General features: G+C 40.4%; 1 protein-coding gene across 1 annotated transcript in view; it reads right to left on the reverse strand.

Moving 5' to 3' along the window:
* The window catches only part of LOC114667353 (aminopeptidase N-like), a 49,921-nt gene that overhangs the window by 17,814 nt on the left and 9,138 nt on the right, over nt 1-22,969 (reverse strand). The window contains exons 3-11 of the mRNA XM_028822622.2: nt 22,127-22,263; nt 20,646-20,772; nt 19,188-19,342; nt 16,345-16,458; nt 15,868-16,011; nt 10,202-10,267; nt 9,966-10,031; nt 6,049-6,224; nt 4,969-5,045 (exon numbers count right to left, since the gene is read on the reverse strand). Coding sequence (XP_028678455.1) covers nt 4,969-5,045; nt 6,049-6,224; nt 9,966-10,031; nt 10,202-10,267; nt 15,868-16,011; nt 16,345-16,458; nt 19,188-19,342; nt 20,646-20,772; nt 22,127-22,263 — 1,062 coding nt within the window. The remainder of the gene's footprint in view (nt 1-4,968; nt 5,046-6,048; nt 6,225-9,965; nt 10,032-10,201; nt 10,268-15,867; nt 16,012-16,344; nt 16,459-19,187; nt 19,343-20,645; nt 20,773-22,126; nt 22,264-22,969) is intronic.

Genomic DNA, 22,969 nt, shown 5'->3' on the forward strand with positions numbered 1-22,969 from the left:
TTGCAAGTCCATTCATAACATCAATATACAGTTGTGTGGTGGAGTGATTTCTAGCATATACAGTAGGTTGATAAATATTTTGCATGTCTTTATTTGTAAAATGTTGATGAGATGTTTATTCATCCAACCCCCAAGTCGTAAGGACTGACTCAGGATGTGAAATTTCTGCTGAGGGAGATGGAGCAGGTATCAGTCCAGTTCGGCAAGGGTGACTGAGTTTGGACTTACATGAGCTTATAAGCCCCCGTGATCCTGTGTCCAGATTCAGCGGGTTGGAAAATGGATGGATGGATGAGCTTATAAGCCATCCACTGCAAGAAGGCCATAAACTGACTAAGCAAAGCAAACGGGGCCTGAGTTGTACTGGGGTGCTTTCACTTGTACCTTGTCAGGAAGAACATCTCCCCATTGGTTTGTGATTTGTGGTAAGAAGGGTATAAAGTTGGTCACCTTGCCTTTTAGCTCTCCCTCTCATCTTGCCATGAAAAGATCACCTTTTATCTCGGCAGCCATATTGAGACAGGCATGTGGCCTGTTTCAAAACTCTGTTCAAAAACCATGCGGTAGCAAAGCAAGCTAGACTGAAAATAAGCTGAAAGGCACCGATGGACACAAGAAGCACTGCTACTTAGGTTCTAAAGGTATGGTTTGCCAATATTCAGGGCTGCAATATTGAGGGCTGACATTTTTTTCCATAAAACACAGTTTTCTGAAAACCACACAAAGCAATAGTTTCACGCAGAAATCAACATAAAACATCTGTTGCTGCGTGTTGTGGTCGCCAGTTCATGAGGAATATGCAGCAGTCTAGCAGCCACGCTGTCTTCGTGAGGCGGTTAGAGGGGCATTGGCAGCAGCGTCCATATACAGTCGCAGTGCATTGCAATTTGGTTTGTACCTCTTGTCATTGTAAGTGGCACTCCCCCAAGGCGAACATTGCCGTAGGTGCATCAGCTACATGAACCTGTTCAGCACCGCAATCAGCTGGGGACCAGTCAGGTCCCTGGTGCCTCACGTTTGTTTTCAATCACTTGTATCAAAATCGGACAACTGAGCGATAATATGCGAAACGTCGTCCTTGGAGTATTCTGCTTTACACATTTGCTTCGATCTCTCACCAGATGTTGATGCCATTTTTGCCGTTGTTTGCTACTCGCCACTCACTCAAGCGCAGGGAATCTTGGTCAAACCAATGGAGCTAATTTTCCTTCCAGCAAAGGGACACCAGCTAAAGCATAACGGTGGGTTCTGTCACCATTTACAGTTGATCAACCCCTTCAACCCCTCCTTTTGACAAAAGTCGACATCTGCCCTCAAAGGGTTACTATTTTTGGGCATTTTATCAATAATACATAATTCAATGCGTAACTTAGCTCCTGCCTATTTATTTATTCTGCCTAATTACCTGAGGTTGTAAATTTAGAATGAAAGGGGGTGGGGGTGCTAAAATACCTGATCACAAAGTGGATTTTAGACATTTTATTAAGGTCTACACAATAAAGAGTATAAAAAGGGAAAAATTGGTTCACCATAGGAAATTCAATGATAAAACAAGTTGCATAGTACAGTACTGATTGGAGTAAAAGCCAGCTTTCGGGTACCAGGGATGTTGTGGTGTGGAATTTTGCATATAAGTTGATAAATATTTTGCATGTCTTTATTGGTAACTTGTAACACTAATGTCTATCATTAATAGGAACAGCAATGGTTAGATGGTTAAGGACCCCTTCCCATCTTTTAAAAACCAGTCCTTTGTCATTTTTACAACAGGGTTGAGGGAAGTGCCTCAAAAAGATTGGCAAATGTTTCTCTGCAGGGCTCTCTCAATCAACCCCCAGAGGAAAGCCAGGCTGCCTAACTGGCAAGCTTCATGGGGGCAGACGTGAAGGTGTTCTCTGCCCCATCGGTATGAAGTATGGCTGTTTGGAATTGGCTTGTATCAGAAGCCTTTAAGTACTACAACACCCTATTGGCTGTAGGAGTTGGACAGAAAACCTAAAAATTTGCTTGCTTTACCCAGCTCTCTCTCTCTCTCTTACCAAATTGATGAAAGACTATCTCACACCATGAACTGAAAGGGACAACACAATGAAGAGCACAGCTCTTCATGTGGCCTGTTCTGAAGAAAGATGACCAAACATTATGCCTTAACTAGAAGCATTTTAGCAACTAACAAGTCTCTGTGCCGCCTGAAACTACACATCACCATTTATCAGGTTGTATGGTTGCCAATATTCAAATGTACTTTGCATATTGTTATCATTTATGAATATTATCAATAATGCATTATTTAAAGTGTAACTTAACTCTTGCTTGTCTTTTAATTGCCTAATTGCCTGAGGTTATAAATGTAGAAGGGAAGGTGGGGAGAAGTGATAAAGTACAATACCTTATAAACCAGGGGTGGGCAAAGTCATTCCTGGAGGGCCGCAGTGGCTGCGGGTTTTTGTTCCAACCCAGTTGCTTAATTAGAAAACAATCCTTGCCAATAATTACATTTCATGGCTTGTTAGTGCTTTAACTCTGCTTTGTCAAGTCATTCTCATATCCTAGATTAATTTTCCATTCTAAGGATATCATCCAAATACTTTGAAGTGTAAAACAGATGGGTAATTCTCAATCCTTCACTTTCTTCTCTTCTCTTTCCTTCCAAGTATTTAATTAAACCAAATAGTGCACGATAAATACACATGGGTGTAAAGGGTAACAAGCAAACTGGATAACTGCAGGTTTCTTTTGTCATTTGCATTTTATTGTTAATAAGGAGCAATTAAAAACCAAGAATGCAGCTATTTAAGACTTAAAAAAGCAATAAGCGTTCAAAATCTTAACGAGGGAGATAACTAAATTGAAGCAGAAGTGTTTCTAGAGCAATAAGTGCTTCTTATTAAGCAACTGGATTGGAACAAAAACCTGCAGCCACTGCGGCCCTCCAGGAATGAATTTGCCCACCCCTGTTATAAACAGTGGTAAGTCTACACAATAAAGGGGAAAGCAGAGTAATATAGAACTCTACCAAGACAAAACAAGGGATATGAATCTATCTAGAGAACATTCTTTTTATTTCAGTCCTCTGCAGAATCATTGTGCTGGAGCAGTGCTCTTCCAGGCCTCTGCATGCCTGATGAAGAGGCCTTAGCTGCCTCGAAAGCTTGCATTTGTAATCTATTTAGTTAGCCAATAAATGGTGCCATTTCACCCTACTTTCTCCTGTATCTCGGGACATAACGTGAGCTACCACAGCTATGCTGATGACACACAGCTGTATTTATCAATAGCACCTGATGACCCCGAATCTCTTGATTCGCTAACACAATGTCTAACCTGTATCTCAGAATGGATGAATAGTAACTTTCTCAAATTAAATAAAGAGAAAACCGAAATCTTAGTGATTGGTAATAATGGATACAATGAGGCTATTAGAAATAAACTGGATGCATTAGGATTAAAAGTCAAAATGGAGGTAAAAAGCTTAGGGGTAACCGTTGATTGTAATCTGAATTTTAAATCGCATATTAATCAGATCACTAGGGCAGCATTTTTTCACCTAAGAAACATAGCAAAAGTTAGACCTCTTATATCATCGAAAGATGCAGAGAAATTAGTTCATGCGTTTGTTTTCAGTCGGCTAGATTACTGTAATGCACTCCTCTCAGGAATACCCAAAAAAGACATCAATCGTTTGCAACTAGTGCAGAATGCAGCTGCTAGAATCCTTACCAGAAAAAGAAAATCCAAGCACATCTCTCCAGTTTTGATGTCACTACACTGGTTACTTGTGTCATTCAGAATTGACTTTAAAATTCTGCTTATGGTTTATAAAGCCTTAAATAATCTCGCCCCGTCTTATATATCGGAATGTCTGACACCTTATATTCCAAATCGTAACCTCAGATCCTCAACTGAGTGTCTCCTTAGAATTCCAAGAGCAAAACTTAAAAGAAGTGGTGAGGCGGCCTTCTGCTGTTATGCACCTAAAATCTGGAATAGCCTGCCAGTAGGAATTCGCCAGGCTAATACAGTGGAGCACTTTAAAAAACTACTGAAAACACAATGTTTTAACATGGCCTTCTCATAACTTCACTGTAATTTAATCCTGATACTCTGTATATCCAATTCATTATAATAACTATTCATTCAAAATCTGTACTAACCCCTACTCTCTCTTCTGTTTACTTTTCCGGTGTCCTGTTGGTGGTGGCTTGCGCCACCACCATCTACCCAAAGCACCATGATGTTCCAACAATGATGGATGGATTAAAAGCCAGGAGTCTGTATGACCATCAGCATCAAGTGACTCCGTGAGAACCCTAACTACAAAGAGGACTATTTCATTTATGTTAGGTAGAATGCCCAGAGGGGACTGGGCGGTCTCATGGCCTGGAACCCCTACAGATTTTATTTTTTTCTCCAGCCTTCTGGAGTTTTTTTTTGTTTTTTCTGTCCACCCTGGCCATCGGACCTTACTCCTTTTCTATGTTAACTAATGTTGTCTTATTTTAATTTTGTATTTTGTCTGTTATTTTTCTTTTCTTCATTATGTAAAGTACTTTGAGCTACTTTTTGTATGAAAATGTGCTATATAAATAAATGTTGTTGTTGTTGTTGTTGTTGTATCAATCTATGGATAACACGGTACAACACTCTACTGCTACATACAATACACGTAAAGAAGGCACATGAGCCCCCTCAGATTGGGATGGCTGACATTGGAACATTTTGCCTATAATTGATTATTTTTCTGTACTGTATTTTGCATATCATACCCAGTATACTGAGTGCTCATATTCCCTTCATTTTATGTAAAGTACACGAATTTGTATTTGCTGAATACATCAAAGTAAATCCAAAACTGATCTTGATGAGGGTACCTAATGGATTAATTGCAACACATTCATAATCATAAACAGCTATAATCATGTGCCATCTGAGGTTGGCCTCATAATGATCAAGCACTGCCAAGTGTACCTGACTTATCAAGCATCCAGTAAGTCTTCTCGTTCTCTCCTGGTTTCAACCAAGTGATGGGCACAAACCAGACGTAGCTAGAAAGAATAAAAAAAAAGTCAGGTTCTGTTTCAACATACAATTTGAAAATTCAGATCTACAGAAAAGCATGCTATTGATTATTAGTGACATTTTAAATCATATAAACAGTATTGATCTCTTAAATATTTTTGCCTACTTCATGCTCAGTGGAGTCACCACAAGTTAGAATCAAGCCTGCCTACATTGGATAAAATGCTGGTGCACACATGGTGGACAAATGCATAGAGACATAAAGATAGCAACTCAACATAACTATTGATCCAGATGACAGGAAGTGGACAAAAAGGAAGAAAACTGGACCCTAAGCAATCAAGTGCCCAAGTATCTGGCACCAGTATTATTCTGCCTGATGAGGAGGATGTACAGTTCTAAGCACTTATTTATCTGGAACAGATAAATCTACAGATGTTAAACACTGCCTTTTTCCTTAAATAAACTAAATCCCTCAATATCCATCCATTTTCCAACCCGCTGAATCCAAACACAGGGTCACGGGGGTCTGCTGGAGCCAATCCCAGCCAACACAGGGCACAAGGCAGGAACCAATCCCGGACAGGGTGCCAACCCACCACAGGACACACACAAACACACCCACACACCAAGCACACACTAGGGCCAATTTAGAATTGCCAATCCACCTAACCAGCATGTCTTTGGACTGTGGGAGGAAACCAGAGCGCCCGGAGGAAACCCACACAGACACGGGGAGAACATGCAAACTCCACGCAGGGAGGACCCGGGAAGCGAACCCAGGTCCCCAGGTCTCCCAACTGCGAGGCAGCAGCACTACCCACTGTGCCACCGTGCCACCCCATCCCTCAATATATTTGAGTTAATTAATCTCCTCCTAAAGCGTTTGGACTTTTGCATTGTCCTATTTGAGTTAATCAACCTCCTTTTAAAAGACAGTAAAGACCAGAAGGAGTGTCCCATGGCTCCAAAATGGCTGGCTAAGCTTCTAGTGAGGGACTTGCAACTCTGCCATTTCATCTTGCTTACTTGTATGGAGATGTCCTGTTGACAATGGATGAGCGATTGAGAAGAAAGTGTTCTTGAGAGATATTTCCATTTCTGGTATCAATGGTCACAACAGGAAAGCCCATCTGCAGAGTCCAGCGATTCATGATGTTGCTTACTGTTTCGGGGAGTTTCACTTCTGTCTGGCTATCTAGTGCCTTGTTTAAATGGGAGAAGAACAGAAACAAAAATGTTATTCCAGGTTTCAATTCAGCCAAAGAATCACACAAAGTCAATGTTCATGAGCGACCAGCGCAGATCAGTCTGCGGCTGTGAAAGGCAAACGCTTGCTGCAGGAACATTAACTTTTGAAGAAATGTTGAAGTCCTATTCTTAAAGACTGCATTGATTTATAACATGGTATATAAATATCGGTGATTTTGTTTATGGAGCCTTCAGAATGCTGCCTCACTGAGTGGTAGGTTAAAACTGGCATGGTGTGAGTGAGAGTGGTCGAGTGCACGTGGGTACTCTGTGACAGATTGGTGACATATCCAGGACTGGTTTCTATCCTGCACAACATTTTTTCCTTTGACCCTGCTTCGATAAATGGAATTAGAAAGTAGATGGATAAATATTTCACAAAATAGTGGGTATATGTAATAGTTGGTATGTCATAGAGCACAGTTTTGAGGATTTAAACTCTTGGCAAATTCATATTCTCCTTGCCACTGTGGTGGACAGCCAGGATGCCCCAAGTATGGAAGGAGAGAGCATTTTCAAGACCCTTTCTCCCTTGGACCGAGAGAGCGCAGCCCCCTTGGTCTCTAGCAGGGCCACGGGTTGTGAACATGGAAACTCAAACCTGTTGGGACTCTTTGGCCACCCTCGGAGGTACCTGGACTTTTACAGGGCCCTATTTGGCAGCACTTCCACCACACCCGGAAGTGCTGTCGAAAGAAGCTCTTTGGGCACCTGGAGTTCTTCTCGGTGACAGTTAAACAGGAGACAGTTAATGGTTAGAATCAGGAGGAAGAGGACAAAGCCTGAGGAGGAGTGGAAGTGGATGGACTGGCGGCAAAGAAGGGATTGTGCTTTACTTTGTGCTGTGGATGGCAATAAACTGTGTGCTGTGTGGCAAAACTGGTGCGTCCTGCCGGTCTGTGTCAGGGTTAGGGGGGCTGTACACAACCCGGGCATCACACAATATATATATCTTAGACAACCCTGAATATAACTTACAAAGAAATGTTTCTAAATGCTGACTATATAACATTTTACTGCATGATAAACTGTAACGACACCTTAGAACAATCTGAAACAGTCACTTTCTCAAACCAACTTCATCCAGTTCAGGGTAACTGATGCTGGAACAACCCTGCCCTGGGTGCCAATGTATCGTAGAGTCCACTCATGCACACAGACCTGTGAACCAAAACTGTAAAGAGTTTGAGATGTCCACACAGACACAGGGAAAATGTGCAGACTCCACACCAACAATGGCCAGGTAAGCAAACCTGTTGACTGAGTCAAAGTGTGCTATCTGACATCACTGAATGTATAAAAGAGATTTCATCTAATTTTCTGAAAGTATCTTAAAAATGAAATTTTATTATGTAATAACTTTCATTTGACTGTTAGATGTTACAGGCATAATTGCCAGAAATGGCTGTGCAATAAATTCCTAACAATTTTGCTGCCATTATAGGCTGTTGGTAAAAACTACAATGTCATGTAAACTGAATGGCTGCCAGTGAAGCTGACATGGCCATTTTCTTGCCAGTCCTGTGCTCTGATTTCCTGGATATTACTTTCAATAAAACAATGGTTTAGTAGATTTTAGCAATGACTTCAGTGCATTAAACTTCTAGTGCTGCCATCTCACCGGTGGCCACAGCCATCTCATTGTCTGAAAGTCCACTTCCTGATTCACAGCCAGCAACTCAATGGGATTTATCTCTCTTTGTGTAGCTCCTAGCTGGAGGAATAAGCTGCCCACCTCCATTGGACATTCTGGCTCCCAGAATGAGTTTAACAATCGTTTGAAGAATCTCACATAATGGTGAACACACTGTACTCTTAGAAATGTCATAGATAATGAGGTCAACATGAAATTGAAATAGCCAAACACAAAAATTAGGCCTTCAAGGAAGGAGTCATTTGGGTCCTACGCTCCACTCATGTCTGCTGATGAATGGCGCCTGATGATGCCATATCTGTATAGCATCAAATGTCAAACCAGTCTATTTTCATGTGTAGCTTCTAGCTGGAGGAATAAGCTGCCCACCTCCACTGGACATTACGACTCCCTCAATGTGTTTAACTCTTTCAGGGCTGATGTCGACTGTTGTTGAAATTCAGGGGTAGAGGACGGTAGTCAGCTGTAAAACTACAACAAAACTTGCTGTTATGTTATAATTCGACTTTCCTTTGCTATGAGGAAAGTTAGCTTCGTTGATTTGACCTCGATCCCCTGTGCAGGCCTGAGTAGTGAAGAGCAAACAACTTCTAAAATGGAGTTGACATCTAACGAGAAACCAAAGTGAATGCACAAAGCAACATACTCCATGGGCAACACTTTGCATGTTATCGCTGAATCGGACTCTGACTTTTCTGGACTTCAAAACTGATGCAAGTGATTTGGAGATGGAGATCAAAAAACGAAAGTGATGTACCAGTATCAGTGGATCGGCCCCATCATGGTGCTGAACACATTTGTGTAGCTGATGTGCCTACAGCAACGTTCGCCTGGGAGGTCCGACACTTATGATGACAAGCGGTACAAACCAGATTCCTTCACGTTGCGACTGCCACCGTCACCCACCTGCTATGGAAAGACTTCCAGGCAGCCACGCATTCCTGCTGGACATTGAGCCGCCCCCCACGCAGCTCCTGTTGCTAGAGACACCAACAGCAACCACAGCACGCACCAACAGACATTTTATGTTGATTTATATGTGAAAACATTGCTTTGTTAGTTAAGAAGCATTAGAAGAATCTCACACTGCTCTTAGAAATGCCATAGATAATGAGGTTACCATGAAATTGAAGTCACCCCCCCAAAAAAACAGGCCTTTAAAGAAGGGGGCCTCCAGGGTTATTTGGCTCCTATACTCCTTCTCGCCCACTCAAGGCAATTGATGATTGGTGTCTGGTGATGCCGCATCTGCAAAGTGCCAAGTCTCAATCCACAATCTTTTCATGTGTAGCTCCTGACTGGTGGAGTGAGTTGCCCACCTCCATTTGAATTGCTGACTCCCGCATTTTCTTTAAGAAGCATGTGAAGACTCTCTTATTTGGTGGATTTCTGTATAACTGATATCAACTGTTAGGTTTTTGCAGAACTGCAGTTGTAACTCACTTTGATCTCGTTCTGAGCTCTTCACTTGTGGTGATCAATTTTGTCACCTTGTCCTGTCACACTTGCTTCTAAACAGTTCCCCAGTACGCTCCATTATGTTGACCTCGTTTGTAAATTAATTTTGGGTAAAAGCATCTGCTTAGCACATAAATGAAAATGTAAAAGTACATTTGGCCTTTGCCTCACCTCATGGTGGGCATCACCTCAGCCAAGTATGCAAGGTCCTCCAATTTAACACTAGTTGTGTTGTTCAAATGGAGTTGAGCAAGAGCATTAAAAATGTAAGGCTAAATACAATTGTCATGCATTCTGTGAATATATTTTTTTACATGCTAGTGTTTACATTAAAACACTTTTACCCCTCTACGTGAACACAATATGAAACAGCCTGGACCTCATCTAAGGTCTTGGAGACACATTAATGTTTCTGCTCAGCCATTAGAGCAGCAGAGCATGTGATGGTGGACTTGAATCCCATAAGAGGTCATTATACTAAAATGTCACATAAAGACTGAACATTAGCTGGATGAATGAACCACATTTCACATGTGTAATAAAATCCATCATTCTCCTATCGCTTCTCCTTTTCTTATCTCACCTGTTGCAAGTGATCCCAAAGGTTCTCGTACACGGTATTGCTATATTCAAAGGCTGTCAGGTAGGACTGCAAAATAAAAAGAATAAGCATAATGAATGTGTCAATTGGCACACTTTACTACACAGTAAACAGAACCAACCCAATGCATGTATAAAATAAGCTGAGTATTCTACAAGGAGCCTGATCTGGAATGATAGATTTAGAAAATGGATAGCCAAATACATGAGAAAACTTACCGTCAGTCCCTGAAGAAAGACGTTTTCAGTCAGAAATTCAGACAGCATTCTTAAAACAGATGCTCCCTGTAGACAGAATAAGCAGAAGGCAAATGAATGAAATACAACGAAAGAAAATGAAAAACATATTAAGATTAGAGGCTGAATTGTTACACATTGACAACACTTTGATAAAAGCTCAATGGCTATGACTACCCAACTACAACTCCAGAGGTTTGGATTTGGTCCACAGGCCAAGCTCTTGTTTGTTCAAAGTTTGCACATTCTCTTGTCTGTTCTTGATGTCTCCCAAACTGAGAGGCTATGGGTGTCTCTTGCTCTCTGCGTGATTTGTGCTAAACATTCATCCCACCTATGCTTGCTTCCTTTCTTGCTGCAAGGATAACCTGCTTAGGACAGAGCAGGCTTACAAACTTAATCAACGAATGGATAAATACATTATTGGAATGAATTCATCATATTAATGCTGTTGGAAAAATGAATCACTTCTTGCAGATAACAAAGACCGCACTCCAGGCGTACTGGAATTTTAATCCATGGAACAATTCCTTTTGTATCAATGGACGTAGTGTAGCATTGTGAAGGGTGATATGTCATGGTGTGGGGGTGCTAATATGAATGTAAATTAATACTGGGTAACATATATGTACTGAAGTAGGTTAGGTGGATTGGTGATGCTAAGTTAGCCTTAGTGTGGGTGTGTATGTTCAGCCTGCGATGGACTGGCACCTTGTCCAGGGATTGTTCCATCCTTGCACCCTATGCTTGCTCGTTTTGAAGATGGATGGATGGTTTTCGTATTATCCCCCAATATAAGCATTCATAAACTTACAATGGCTGAACACTATAATTGTGAATTAAATCCAGACTAGATGGGTCTTTAGGAACTGCAACTATAGCATCAAAAACTACAACAGCTATTGTACATTTTATTATGGATCATAAACTCCCTAACCCACAAGGATGTCTGTGCCCAAATTCAAGAGAATTTCTTTTCTTCTAGTTATTCATGAATTGATTACATGTTTATTGATGATGATTTCCTACCCTATATTAAATCAAGCAAATTTGAAGATATTTTCATCTCCATCTGTCATGAGGATGGTGTCATTTAATATTATGACAAAAATATGATGATGATTTTACCTTCACCTCTGTTGCCCTCCCCCTGGTACCACAGGGCTCCATCCTGGAACCTCTTCTGTTCTCCTTGTATCTGCTGCCACTCAGCGCTATTTTCCGGAAACACAGTATTTCCTTTCATTTTTGTGCGGACGACTGTCAGGTTTATTTCCCTCTAAAGCGCCCTGGTCCATGTCTCGATGCATGCTCAATAATCCAGGTAAGAAAATTCTAGAAAGATGATTCTGTTCATCTGTGCCAAGAGGATTGCTATGAATCATATATCGGGGAAACCAAACAACCACTGGTGAAGCGGATTGCACAACACAGAAGAGCTACCTTGACAGGCCAGGACTCCGCAGTCTATTTACACCTACAAGACAGTGGTCACTCTTTCAGTGATGAAGATGTGCACATCCTGGACAGGGAGGAACACTGGTTTGAGCGAGGAGTCAAGGAGGCCATTTACATGAAAAAGGAACGACCATCTCTGAACTGAGGAGGGGGCCTAAGGGTACATTTTTCACCATCTTACAATGCGGAGATTGCAGCCATTCCCCAGCTCTCTGTGAACGGTACTCATGGCCACTGATCAATTGACAATTTGCATATCATTGATCACACGGCCCATTGTTAGTCAATGGTGCTAGTTTGGTCATTAGGCCAAGGTACTGTTTATAAGGTTGGAGAAACCTGCAGTCAACTGAGACTGAGGAAGTCACTTGAATGAGTGATGAAACGTATCGGAAAAAAACTATGTCCAGATGAACAGAATCAACTTTCTAGAATACTCTGGTCCATGCTCCGTCCAGCCCCAGCTTGATTGCTTTATTGACATCAGGAGTTGGAAGGCATTCAATTTTCTAAATTTTCTAAATTTTAATGAGAACAACACAGAAGTCATGCGATTTAGACCCAATGGCACAAGCGGGAACCCCTGCTTCAACCTTTTCACTGTGGCTCAATATGAGATATCCATGATCACAAATTTAGGTGTGAAAATGGATTCTACCTTAACACTTGATAGCCATGTGAATGCGTGGTAAAATCTTGCTTTCTCCAGTTGAGACGGCTGTCAAAAATCAAGCCTGTTTTGTCTAAACGCCACTTTGAAACAGCGATACGTGCTTTTATAATCTCTCGTCTAGATTAGTGCAATGCGCTTCGAGTTTGGAATTAGCCAGGCCACAATTGCTCACCTATGGCTGGTGCAAAATGCCGCTGCTCGATTTTTAACTGGTACAAGTAAGCATGAGCATGTTACTCCGTTTGTGGCTTCACTTCACTAGCTTCCAGTTCATTTTCGAATCCATTATAAGATCCTTGTATTTGTTTTTAAATCCTTTAATGGTTGTGCCGCATTTTATCTGTCGGTACTGCTGCACCCTTATGTACCATCTCACTCTCTCAGGTCAGCAGACCAGATTCTTTTACTTGTCCCTAAGACACGATGCAAACTCAGAGGTGATCGGGCTTTTTCAGTTGCAGCTCCAAAACTCTGGAAGGATTTGTGTTTGCACATTAGGCAGGCTTTTTCACTTGCTATTTAAAAAACACACTTTTACACCCTGGCTTTTAAACCAGTATGATATGTTGACTATCTGTGTATTTTTTATTATGAATTTCTTCAGCTCTTATGTGTTTATGTGTTTCTGTTTCTTTTACCCTTTGGTTATTGTGTGTCTGATATGTTGGGTTTTATTGTACAGCACTTTGGTGAGCCTTGATGTTGTTTTTAAAGTGCTTAATAAATAAATAAATAAATAAATAAAATATGTACTTAAGAAAAAACCCATTCTTGTACTTACCAGGCTAAAACTAGTATAGATACGATCTTAGGAAAGACCTATGCCAAGGGACTTACTGGACTGGTCAAAAGGCATGAGGAATGAAGCAGGAGGAGTCAGCCTGTACTACGATGTCTCATTTGTGTGGGAGGTTCATCAAGGGAGCCACAGGACTGGCATAAATTTAGGTGAACAAAGAAGCTCAGTGTCTCTGATATTCTATCTAAACAGAGGCTACCCCGAATCAGAGATCAGCCATCTTATGAAGACAAAGAGCCACCTGGTAGTCTAAACATATTACACGTGTAGCCATCTAACAAAAAGAACTGCTGCCTCTGCATTTTGTATAGGTATTATGTTTTTAAACTCATTTGCCTCTTTTTGGTCATATTTAGCAATCTTAAGTTAATCTATAAAGGTACAAATAAAAGTGTAAAGCAGGGGTCTCCAATATGTCGCTCGCAAGCTACCGGTAGCTTGCAACCCCTTTCCAAGTAGCTCGCCAAAGGGTTAATGAATCCTACATAAATTTGAAAACTTGATTAGTCAAATTACGGAGGTCCCTCTTTCCAAATAATCATACCACAATCCTTTTAACACAAAATCACAATCCACAATCTGAATTGCAATCTATCTTTTCAATGTGGCATACACTTAAGAGGATATCTGGACTCAAACTCATTAAGACCTAAGTAACACTTTATTTTAAATATCAAACAAAGTTGAATTCAATTGTTCTCTCGTTCGCTAGCTAAGCGCAGTTAAGGCACACGCCCCGAAGCTGGCGAATGAGTGAGGAAGGCCACACCCCACCCCACTCGGCCCGCTGCATGTTTCTCTGATTCACGCAAATAAATCGGTAATAAAGCGAACTCTGATACATAGCGAAATGAGAGAAGTCGCAAAATCAATAGGAATGATCAAGAAAATTATAGAAAAAAACCTGATCTAAATCCGTTAAGTAGTTCTCTTGTGAAAATCAGACAGACATACAGACAGAGAGACATAGGACTTTATATATTATATATTAGTAAACCTTCAAAATAATGTGCAGTTAAAGTCGCAACAGCATTCTCAGCATTTCTGGAGCTTAGTAAAGCGAGATAACTATAAGAATCTTCACCAAGCAGCTCTGAAAATGTCTGCTTTGTTTGGGTCTCCATACCTCTGTAAGTCTGACATGAATGTCATGAAATTAAAGTTCAGAACAAGACTGACAGACGAACATTTAAATGACTCCATAAGAGTAAACCTCAGTGGCTCCACTCCACCATACACCTGCCTCTCTTGTTGACTCCATGCAGTGCCAGTCATCTGACTAACTAAAAAACACATCCCACATGCAACTAGACATGTGAATAAAGTGACACAGTGACATGGAACTAAATTACAAATGAATAAGAAATATCTGTATATTTGGAATTACATTGTTTTGTTTTGACAGCATTCATGTTTTAATTCAATAGTGTGAGATACCCTGGAAAATGCATACAGACATACAAAATGCACTTGCAGGTGAACTAAATATTTTTTGTGATGTTTTAATGCAGAATGTGAGTTGTGGACACCAACATTTTGTAAATGTTCAGGCAAAACAAGTTTATTCAGTTTGTTTGGGTTGAAATAAGCTATGAGAATAAACATCAGAAAACATGAGCAGCTCTCTGCCATTTTCATTTTGTAAAAGTAGCTCTCAGGGGAAAAAAGGTTAGAGACCCCTGGTGTAAAGCTTCTGTTCTGCTTGTTTTGGTTCTTCATTTTGTTGCCTGGGGTCACAAATCTAAAGAAAGGGACAAGTCTTTAGCTACTGTGGCAGTCATCCCTGATAGTGACCAACTGGTAAAAGTGAACAAATAAGGGCTACAGTTGGCATATACCTTTGGGACACTCAGCTGAGTGTGTTACAAAACACTGACTGTAATATTGTATACCACGTTACTTACATGAAGACCAATTTTGATTAACTAGAAGGATCCCAATCCATCATCAATATCTCAGTGGAAAGGTGATGTTCCATATATTACCTCAGATTGAAAAAAGTCAAATTCTCTTTGTGACGATTTTTGTTCAAAAGTTTTTTCTGTACTTGGCAAGAACCCACTAATATAATTCTAAAGTAAACATGCCAGGTCTGTCTTTATCTTTTTTTATTCTACCAGCTATTTTATTCTATATAGGGAACTGTTTTATCTGTAGTTCTCTATTTGCATTCTTCCCTTTGTCAGGTGGGACTTGAACGCTGGGAATTTTCAGATTGTTTTCAAAGCAAATGTTACTCTACTTTGTCTGATTGAGTTTCTGTTGTAATGTTTTCTTTCCAAATAAAAAAGGCAACACTCTCCTCCATAGTACCATTAGATATGTGTTCTGCCCCCAACGGTGTATTTATAAATTGTTTGATCACTTGCAGTATATTTCGTGTCTTCAGCCTGAATTGCCCCTTGGGATTAATAAAGTATCTATCTATCTATCTATCTATCTATCTATCTATCTATCTATCTATCTATCTATCTATCTATCTATCTATCTATCTATCTATCTATCTATCTATCTATCTATCTATCTATCTATCTATCTATCTATCTATCTATCTATCTATCTATCTATCTAAATGAAAGAAAAGCTTATCCAGAAGTTTCATCTAATATTGCCTAGCCTGAAGTGTCACAAATGCCCCGTCTGCAGAGTTTCATTCATTTGGTATAAAAGACCTTTGCCAGCTGAGCTCATTCTTCTTGTGCAGTAATGGTACAGTACCTTGCTATAGGAGATGGAATCAAAAAGTTCACTGATTTGAGCAGGGGTGTTGATTTCTTCTTCTTTAGAGGTCAGCGGATGAGAGGAAGCAAGGGCATCCACAGCAAAGACTCGATGGATGTCGTTCAGGACAATAAGATCTTTCTAAAGAGACCAAATAAGAGGTTTCAAAGTTATGAAGGCAAATAAGGAAGGTCTTGAAAAAGCAAAAATTCTTTACATGGCAAACAATGGACCTGTGCTTGTAAAAAATTAACCTAGCTTCCTATTTCTCACTTAATAGGAATAACATGGACATGGCAGTTGACAAAAGCTGAAAAAATCCAGTCACATGTACTCTGACCTTTCATCTCATGATGAAGCTGCCATTTGAGATTGTTAGACTTTTAAGTTAATGGAAGACAGCACCTTGTAAATGACATGACCCCACATGACATTTGATAAGCAGACACATTTGAAAAGAGGAGGAAAACTCACAATATTCCACTCGGGCTCAGCATTGTCTGCACCAAGGTACTCAACGTAGGAAGCAAAACCTTCATTGAGCCACAAGTCGTTCCACCACTTTAAGGTCACAAGATTTCCAAACCACTAAAAAAAAGAGTGGAATGGAACAAATTTTAGACACAGAGTTCAACAGTAAACATACAGAGATCAGTCCTCCTCACGTCATGCTTCCACTTTCTTATAGAACTTATTCTGTGCAGGATGGAGAAGTTGGAGCCAGTGGGTACAAGGCTGACTCTTGCACCTAGCCAACATGTTATTATATTATATATGTCATAGTTTAACTCTCTCAGACCTGTTTAATCCAATTCAGGGTCCTGAGGGCAGAGCCTTTCTCAGCAGAATTGGAGGAACCAATCCAGGACTCTTTTTGAGACTCTTTTTTTCAGGACTCTCTTTGTCTGCATGGGGTTTTCTCATAGTACTCTGATTTTCCTCCCATATTTCCAAGGATTTACATGTCTTGTCAGCTGGCACTTCTAAATTGAGTGTGCATGTGATGAGTAAGTGGACCACAAGATAGATTGGCACAGAGCCTAGGCTTCGTTCCAGCTCAAATAGGGTCCAACTTCCATGACACAGAAATGTATTGGGTGGGGTTGAAGGCATTATGTTTGAAGCATCTTCAAGAAATTCCTAAAAAAGCTATGATCTATAAACTTCATAAATTAAAAAGTGTATCAGAGGGTTCATCGTGAGTTTTCTCCTACAAATTGGATGTACCTCTAAGAACCGAGCATAATGTATTCATTTGTATATTAATGGATTTTTTTATTTGAACATTTTGGCAACTTTGATGAGAACAGGCCATTCAGCCCATCATGCTCACTAATCCAGTCCATCTAATTTCTCCAAAATCACATGGAGTTCAGATTTGTAGTTTGTAGAGTTCTGTTCTCTACCACACTACTTGGTAACATATCCCATATGTCTGTGATTTGCTGTGAGAAGAAAAACATTCAAACATTTGAGTGACATGTATCCTTATCAAGTTTCCAGCTTTTCAGGTAACAGCCAGGATCCACTTTACTGATTTCTTTCATGTTTGCTTAATCTATGCTTGCTTCAAATGAGAAAGGTTAACTCTTTTGAGATTTCCTCTGTTATTACCACAAAACCACTGAGGTGGCATAATTAGAGGACCAGGGGCCGCATGTATAACGCCATGCGTAGAACTCACACTATAACATGGCGTAAGCACAAAAGCGTGAATGTGTGTACGCACAGAAAAATCCAGATGCAGGAATCTGTACATACGCAAACTTTCACGTTCTTCCACTACATAAATCCCGATCAGCATGAAAAGTAACGCATGTGCACGTGCCTTCTGTCCCGCCCCAACTCCTCCCAAAATTATGCCTCTTTGAATATGCAAATCAATATAAATAGCCCTTAAGCTCAGCCTTCTGTGAAAAGACAATGGGAAAAGAACGGGGAAAAATATAAGAATTTCAGCGAATACCAAGTGGAGGTAAAGGAAAAACGTACTATTTGTTGGTTTAAACAGTGATATAAACAACAAAAGGAAGTTGATCAAGTGACAGAGTGTCGGAGAAACTTGAAAGCTCAAGTTCACAAAGTCGCACAGTGCCCAAAATAAAAAAAGAAGTCACATATCAAAGTCGCCGTGAAAAGGCGAGTCATAGCCCACCGTCTGAGTGTCATATGAAAGCTTATTAGGGTACAGACAAAAAAAAAATAGGCACACAGTAGGAAAAAAGCACAAAATGTCAACTTTAATTTTGAAATTTCCACTTTAATCACATAGTTTATTTTGCCATTAAAGTAGAATATCGTAAAGTTTATCTTAAAATTTACTAGTTTCTCAAATCCCATCATAACTAAAGTAGAACGTTAAATGCTTTGTTTTGTATTTGATCTTCTATGTGCTCTATGTGTATGAATCACTACCTGCTTCTTAAATGGGCTTTCTCTTTCTCTGACAGGACACATAATCCATTGCATTCGTGATATTACAGCTCTCTGAATAATTAAAATACTGAGATGTATACGTGATATCTTTTTCATGATGATAGGAATGAAAGCATGTTATTAAATATGGGAACACGGTGGCGCAGTGCTTGTTCATGTCTCACGCAAGAGGCTTGCTGCGCCATGTGCGACCTTTGATGAAATAATTTATTACAGAAGTACTGTGGAAGAAATTCAGGGAAACAAATCTTTAAAAAGCAATTCAATTAAAATGAATTCACAAGAAGTTAATTAGCAGCACAAACAGGGCACTCATTAAAAAAAGGGTTAGAATGAAAACTTGCAGCCATGGTGGATCATTGTGTCCTTTCAAGTGTAATGGCCAAAACTTTAAAGCCCAAGGTTGATAGTTCAGTTCTTTCCTTGAACTCTAAATAATTCATTTGCCCATTACTACATGAGGTGTCGGTCAATATATGCACACTCCCAGTGAAGTTTTTGGACCTTGATTTCTGTCTTACATTTTGGTTTTGGAGATTGCACTACTGACTGTGTGGCTTGGACTCAGGCTTGTTTGACTCACATTTTCTCTCCTGGTCCTCCAATTATGCCACCTCAGTGGTTGTGTGGTAATAACAGAGGAAATCCCAAAAACTTCATATTAATGAGAACAAACACAGAGCTTCTGAGTATTTAAAGACATTGCTAATTTCACTGGTTTTTAAAATGTTATCATGTTGCAGCCATAACTGGCATTTTTCTTTATTCTGACCTACCATTTAGCTTATGTTTAAGGATTATGATGTATTGAGAAGGTCACTTGTGATCAACCATCTCTACAGTAATGAAACAAACGAAACAATTTAGGACATGCGTGTTACCTGATGTGCCAGCTCATGAGCGATCACTGTCACAACTCGCTCCTTATTTCCTATTGAAGAGATCTCGGGGGAGTACAGCAGAGCAGTCTCTCGGTAGGTCACAAGACCCCAGTTCTCCATTGCACCTGCATTGAAATCTGGAAGTGCAATCTGATCTGAAAATAAGAAGGCAACACACAGTAAATGTATTGAAGGGCTCTTGGTAACAAATATTTCAAGAAAACATGACCTGAAATTGTTCTTCTACTATTTCAGTCATATATATATATATATATATATATATATATATATATATATATATATATATATATATATATATATATATATATATATATATATATATATATACACACACACTCTGTAGGCACAGTGTTTCCAGTTATTTTCTTATGCTATTGAGTTGCCCTGAAATTTGCTGATGCATTCAGTGTCATTTTTATCTTTAATTTACCTAAGGGGTGGCACGGTGGTGGAATTGTAGTGCTGCTGTCTTGCAGTGAAGAGACCTGGGTTCGCTTCCCGGGTCCTCCCTGCGTGGAGTTTGCATGTTCTCCCCGTGTGTGCATGGGTTTTCTTCCACAGTCCAAAGACATGCAGGTTAGGTGCATTGGCAATCCTTAATTGTCCCTAGTGTGTTCTCATATATTTTTACAGCCTGAGGAGCAAGGCAGAATGAACACATTCACATACTCTGTACCAGCACATGGGACAAATCTACAACTGCCATAAACCACGTAATCTATACACAGTTTACTTCAATAATAGCCTTCACAGACACTGGGAGAACATGCAAACCATGTGCAGCACATGCAGCAAGAGACTGGATCACAATTCACACCGACATCTCACAAAGTGTGACGCACTGTGACCAATACGGGGCGCCACAGACCCCCAAACACCCCAGACAAAACCACACAAGGTATTCCCATGGGAAAAAAACACTGTTTATTAACAAAATATCTCCAATATCTCCTTCCTTCTCTACAGCCCAATAAACATTCCTCCCAGGTGAGTTGTTGTCCTTCTTGTTTCCCATCCCCAACTCTGCCTAGCTGGGGGTCGAGATTCCTCTTTTATCTCGGACCCTGGGGTACTTCCGGTGCCAGGGGCACAGCCCAAAGAAAGTACTTCTGGGTCAATTGGAAGTCTTAAAGTAGGGCTTGTGTATGCCCTGAGCTCCCCCTGGAGGCTCCCATGGAACCCGACCTGCGGGTATCCAAGTGGGAAACCAAAGCCAGGGAGATTGCCCTCTAATGTGTTGGGGAAGAAACTGCTCCGCATTGAATATCCTCCCTGGTCCTTCCATATTATAGGCATACCTGCCAGGTAAGGACCCAAATTGTGTTCCGTCCGGGATGCCAGTTCCCATGTGATATTTCTCACTCTGTGCACCATCAAACTGCCCCATGAGCAGCACACTCTGCTTATTGTAATTCTGTAAGTACTTGTTAAACTCACCTGATTTTGGTAGAGGGTATTTTACATTATAGTAGCTTTCAAAAAAAGAAAGTATGGATCCTGTTTTATTCAAGGCATACTCTCCTTGGCCTTCATCAATAGCTTTCTTGCGAGCCCAGATACCAATCTGTAAAATTAACAAAAAAGGTCATTGTGTCAATTCGATCCAACTCCAACTGCACTTCTCTTTGCATGTGTCTTAAAACAGCTTTTTTCATTTAGCTTTTTTATTTAACTTTTTACATATCAAGTTAATGTCCAGAAAGTGGTGTCATCTCCAGTGTCTACCTCCTGTCCAAGGATAGTCAGAAGAGAGCAGTTTAAGTATTCCCGAAAGGCCTTCAATCTGCCTTCAAGCAGAAGTGTAGACTGCTCCTTTCTCGTCTGCCAGTCCCCTCTTATGTTATACGAGGGACGATCAAAAAGTTCCTGCAATTTTTTATAACACTATTTACTAAGAATTTCAAAAACAAATTACACCACTTTTCTACATTGTCACCTTCGTTTGTGATGCAATTTTCCCAGCGTTGTACCAACTTTTTAATGCCCAATTACTCCTCCTCCCACCTTCACTGTTTCAATGAAAATATAAAAGTGCGGAATCTTTTTGAACATCCCTCGTATGTTTCATAGTGACACCTCATAATAGGAATGAGGTGACTGTCGCCTTCACTGGTGTCTGCTTGCACCTGCATTTCCACCTTTATCATATGCTCTCATCACAGGCATTCTGCTAAACTTTAAATCAAGTCCAGAGACGTCTGTCAAAATCCCCTAATCACTCAAACACCCAGGCAAGGACAAAGAACTTCACAACTGTTCCTTGGCCAACAAATGGCCTGCAGTTGTCCACGTGGATCTGAAGCATGCAAATCAGACAAGTCTCCTGTCCATAACTCCAGCATAGACATTTTCAGAAAAGGCACTTTAATACAGTATAGCTGGAAAACAAGACTCTACTTTGTTGAAACCAAAGATACTGTCCCTGCATTCCATGCTGAAGAGGCACGTCCACAGAAACACCCTAACAACAATGTCCCTTACCTTCATCAGCTTCTGCATCCTGTCAGTGGTGGACATTTGGGACAGTTGCAGGGATCCTAATCACTCTGCCTCTGAAATGAAGGAGATGCACAATGCTTTTTGCCCCTTCCACCCTCTTCATTGAAATCCTGATTCCTCCTAAGAAACCCATGACCTGTACACCCTTTGAGACGTGTGGAATGGAGAGTGAGGACACTCTTAACACCTCCAGAGGCCCTGTACTCTCGCTCTCTTACACTCAAGTTTTACTTCAATTCCTGCACACCCAGCATTGTGTCTACTGCCCAGAGCCTCTGAGCCAAAACCTGAGGCTTACCAACAAGCAGCACTTTGAAAGACTCCATTGTTCACCTGCTTGTTTGCTTTTTCCCCCTTTTGTATTTGAGAAAATGACATATGAACACAATCTGTTAGTAAAGATAAGAAGCAAAAAATACCGAAATGTTGTTCTCTTTGGATTGAATGCTGCCAAAATCACAGACTATGAAAGCCAACAGGTAGGTAGACATTTTTGGTGTTGGCTCAAAGCTGGTGACATCCCAGGTTTCTCCGCCTATAGTTGTCTGTATTACCTCTGCAATTAACAAGATGAAAAATAAAATCAAAAAGGAGCAATGCTTCGTTTACCAAAGAACTTCATAAACTGATTTCTGAATGCATTCATTTTTACATTGGTCTGATTCATTACTGGAGGCAGAATGACAGCACTGGTTGTAAGGCAAAGACCCAAACTGGAAGGTGCGTCAACACATAGCCACTCACAATCATACATTCAGGACCAATTTAGAGTCACCAAACGGCCTAGAATGTACATATAAAGGAAAAAACGATCTATCTATCTATCTATCTATCTATCTATCTATCTATCTATCTATCTATCTATCTATCTATCTATCTATCTATCTATCTATCTATCTATCTATCTATCTATCTATCTATCTATCTATCTATCTATCTATCTATCTATCTAGGTGAGGACACACTAGAGGCAGAGATGGCATCGCCTGCCATTATCGTGAGGCCAAATGTCACTGACCACACTGACAGGCCTGGGCACCTTCTCCGTTTTGGTACTCTAGTTGAGAAAGACTTTGAACTGTTTACCAAAAAAGAACTATATAAACTATGTGTTAAAGTGACATTTTATAATCAAATGAAGGAGTTACCAGACACACTGTGGAGGAAGGAACTGCAGGTCTCTGAGAACATCACACCTTCATGGAGAGCTTATTATAAACTTCCATTGCAGAAAAGACTTGGAGATCTGCAGTGGAGGATAA

This window comes from Erpetoichthys calabaricus, chromosome 17 (assembly GCF_900747795.2).
Source record: "Erpetoichthys calabaricus chromosome 17, fErpCal1.3, whole genome shotgun sequence".
Classification (NCBI taxonomy): domain Eukaryota; kingdom Metazoa; phylum Chordata; class Cladistia; order Polypteriformes; family Polypteridae; genus Erpetoichthys; species Erpetoichthys calabaricus.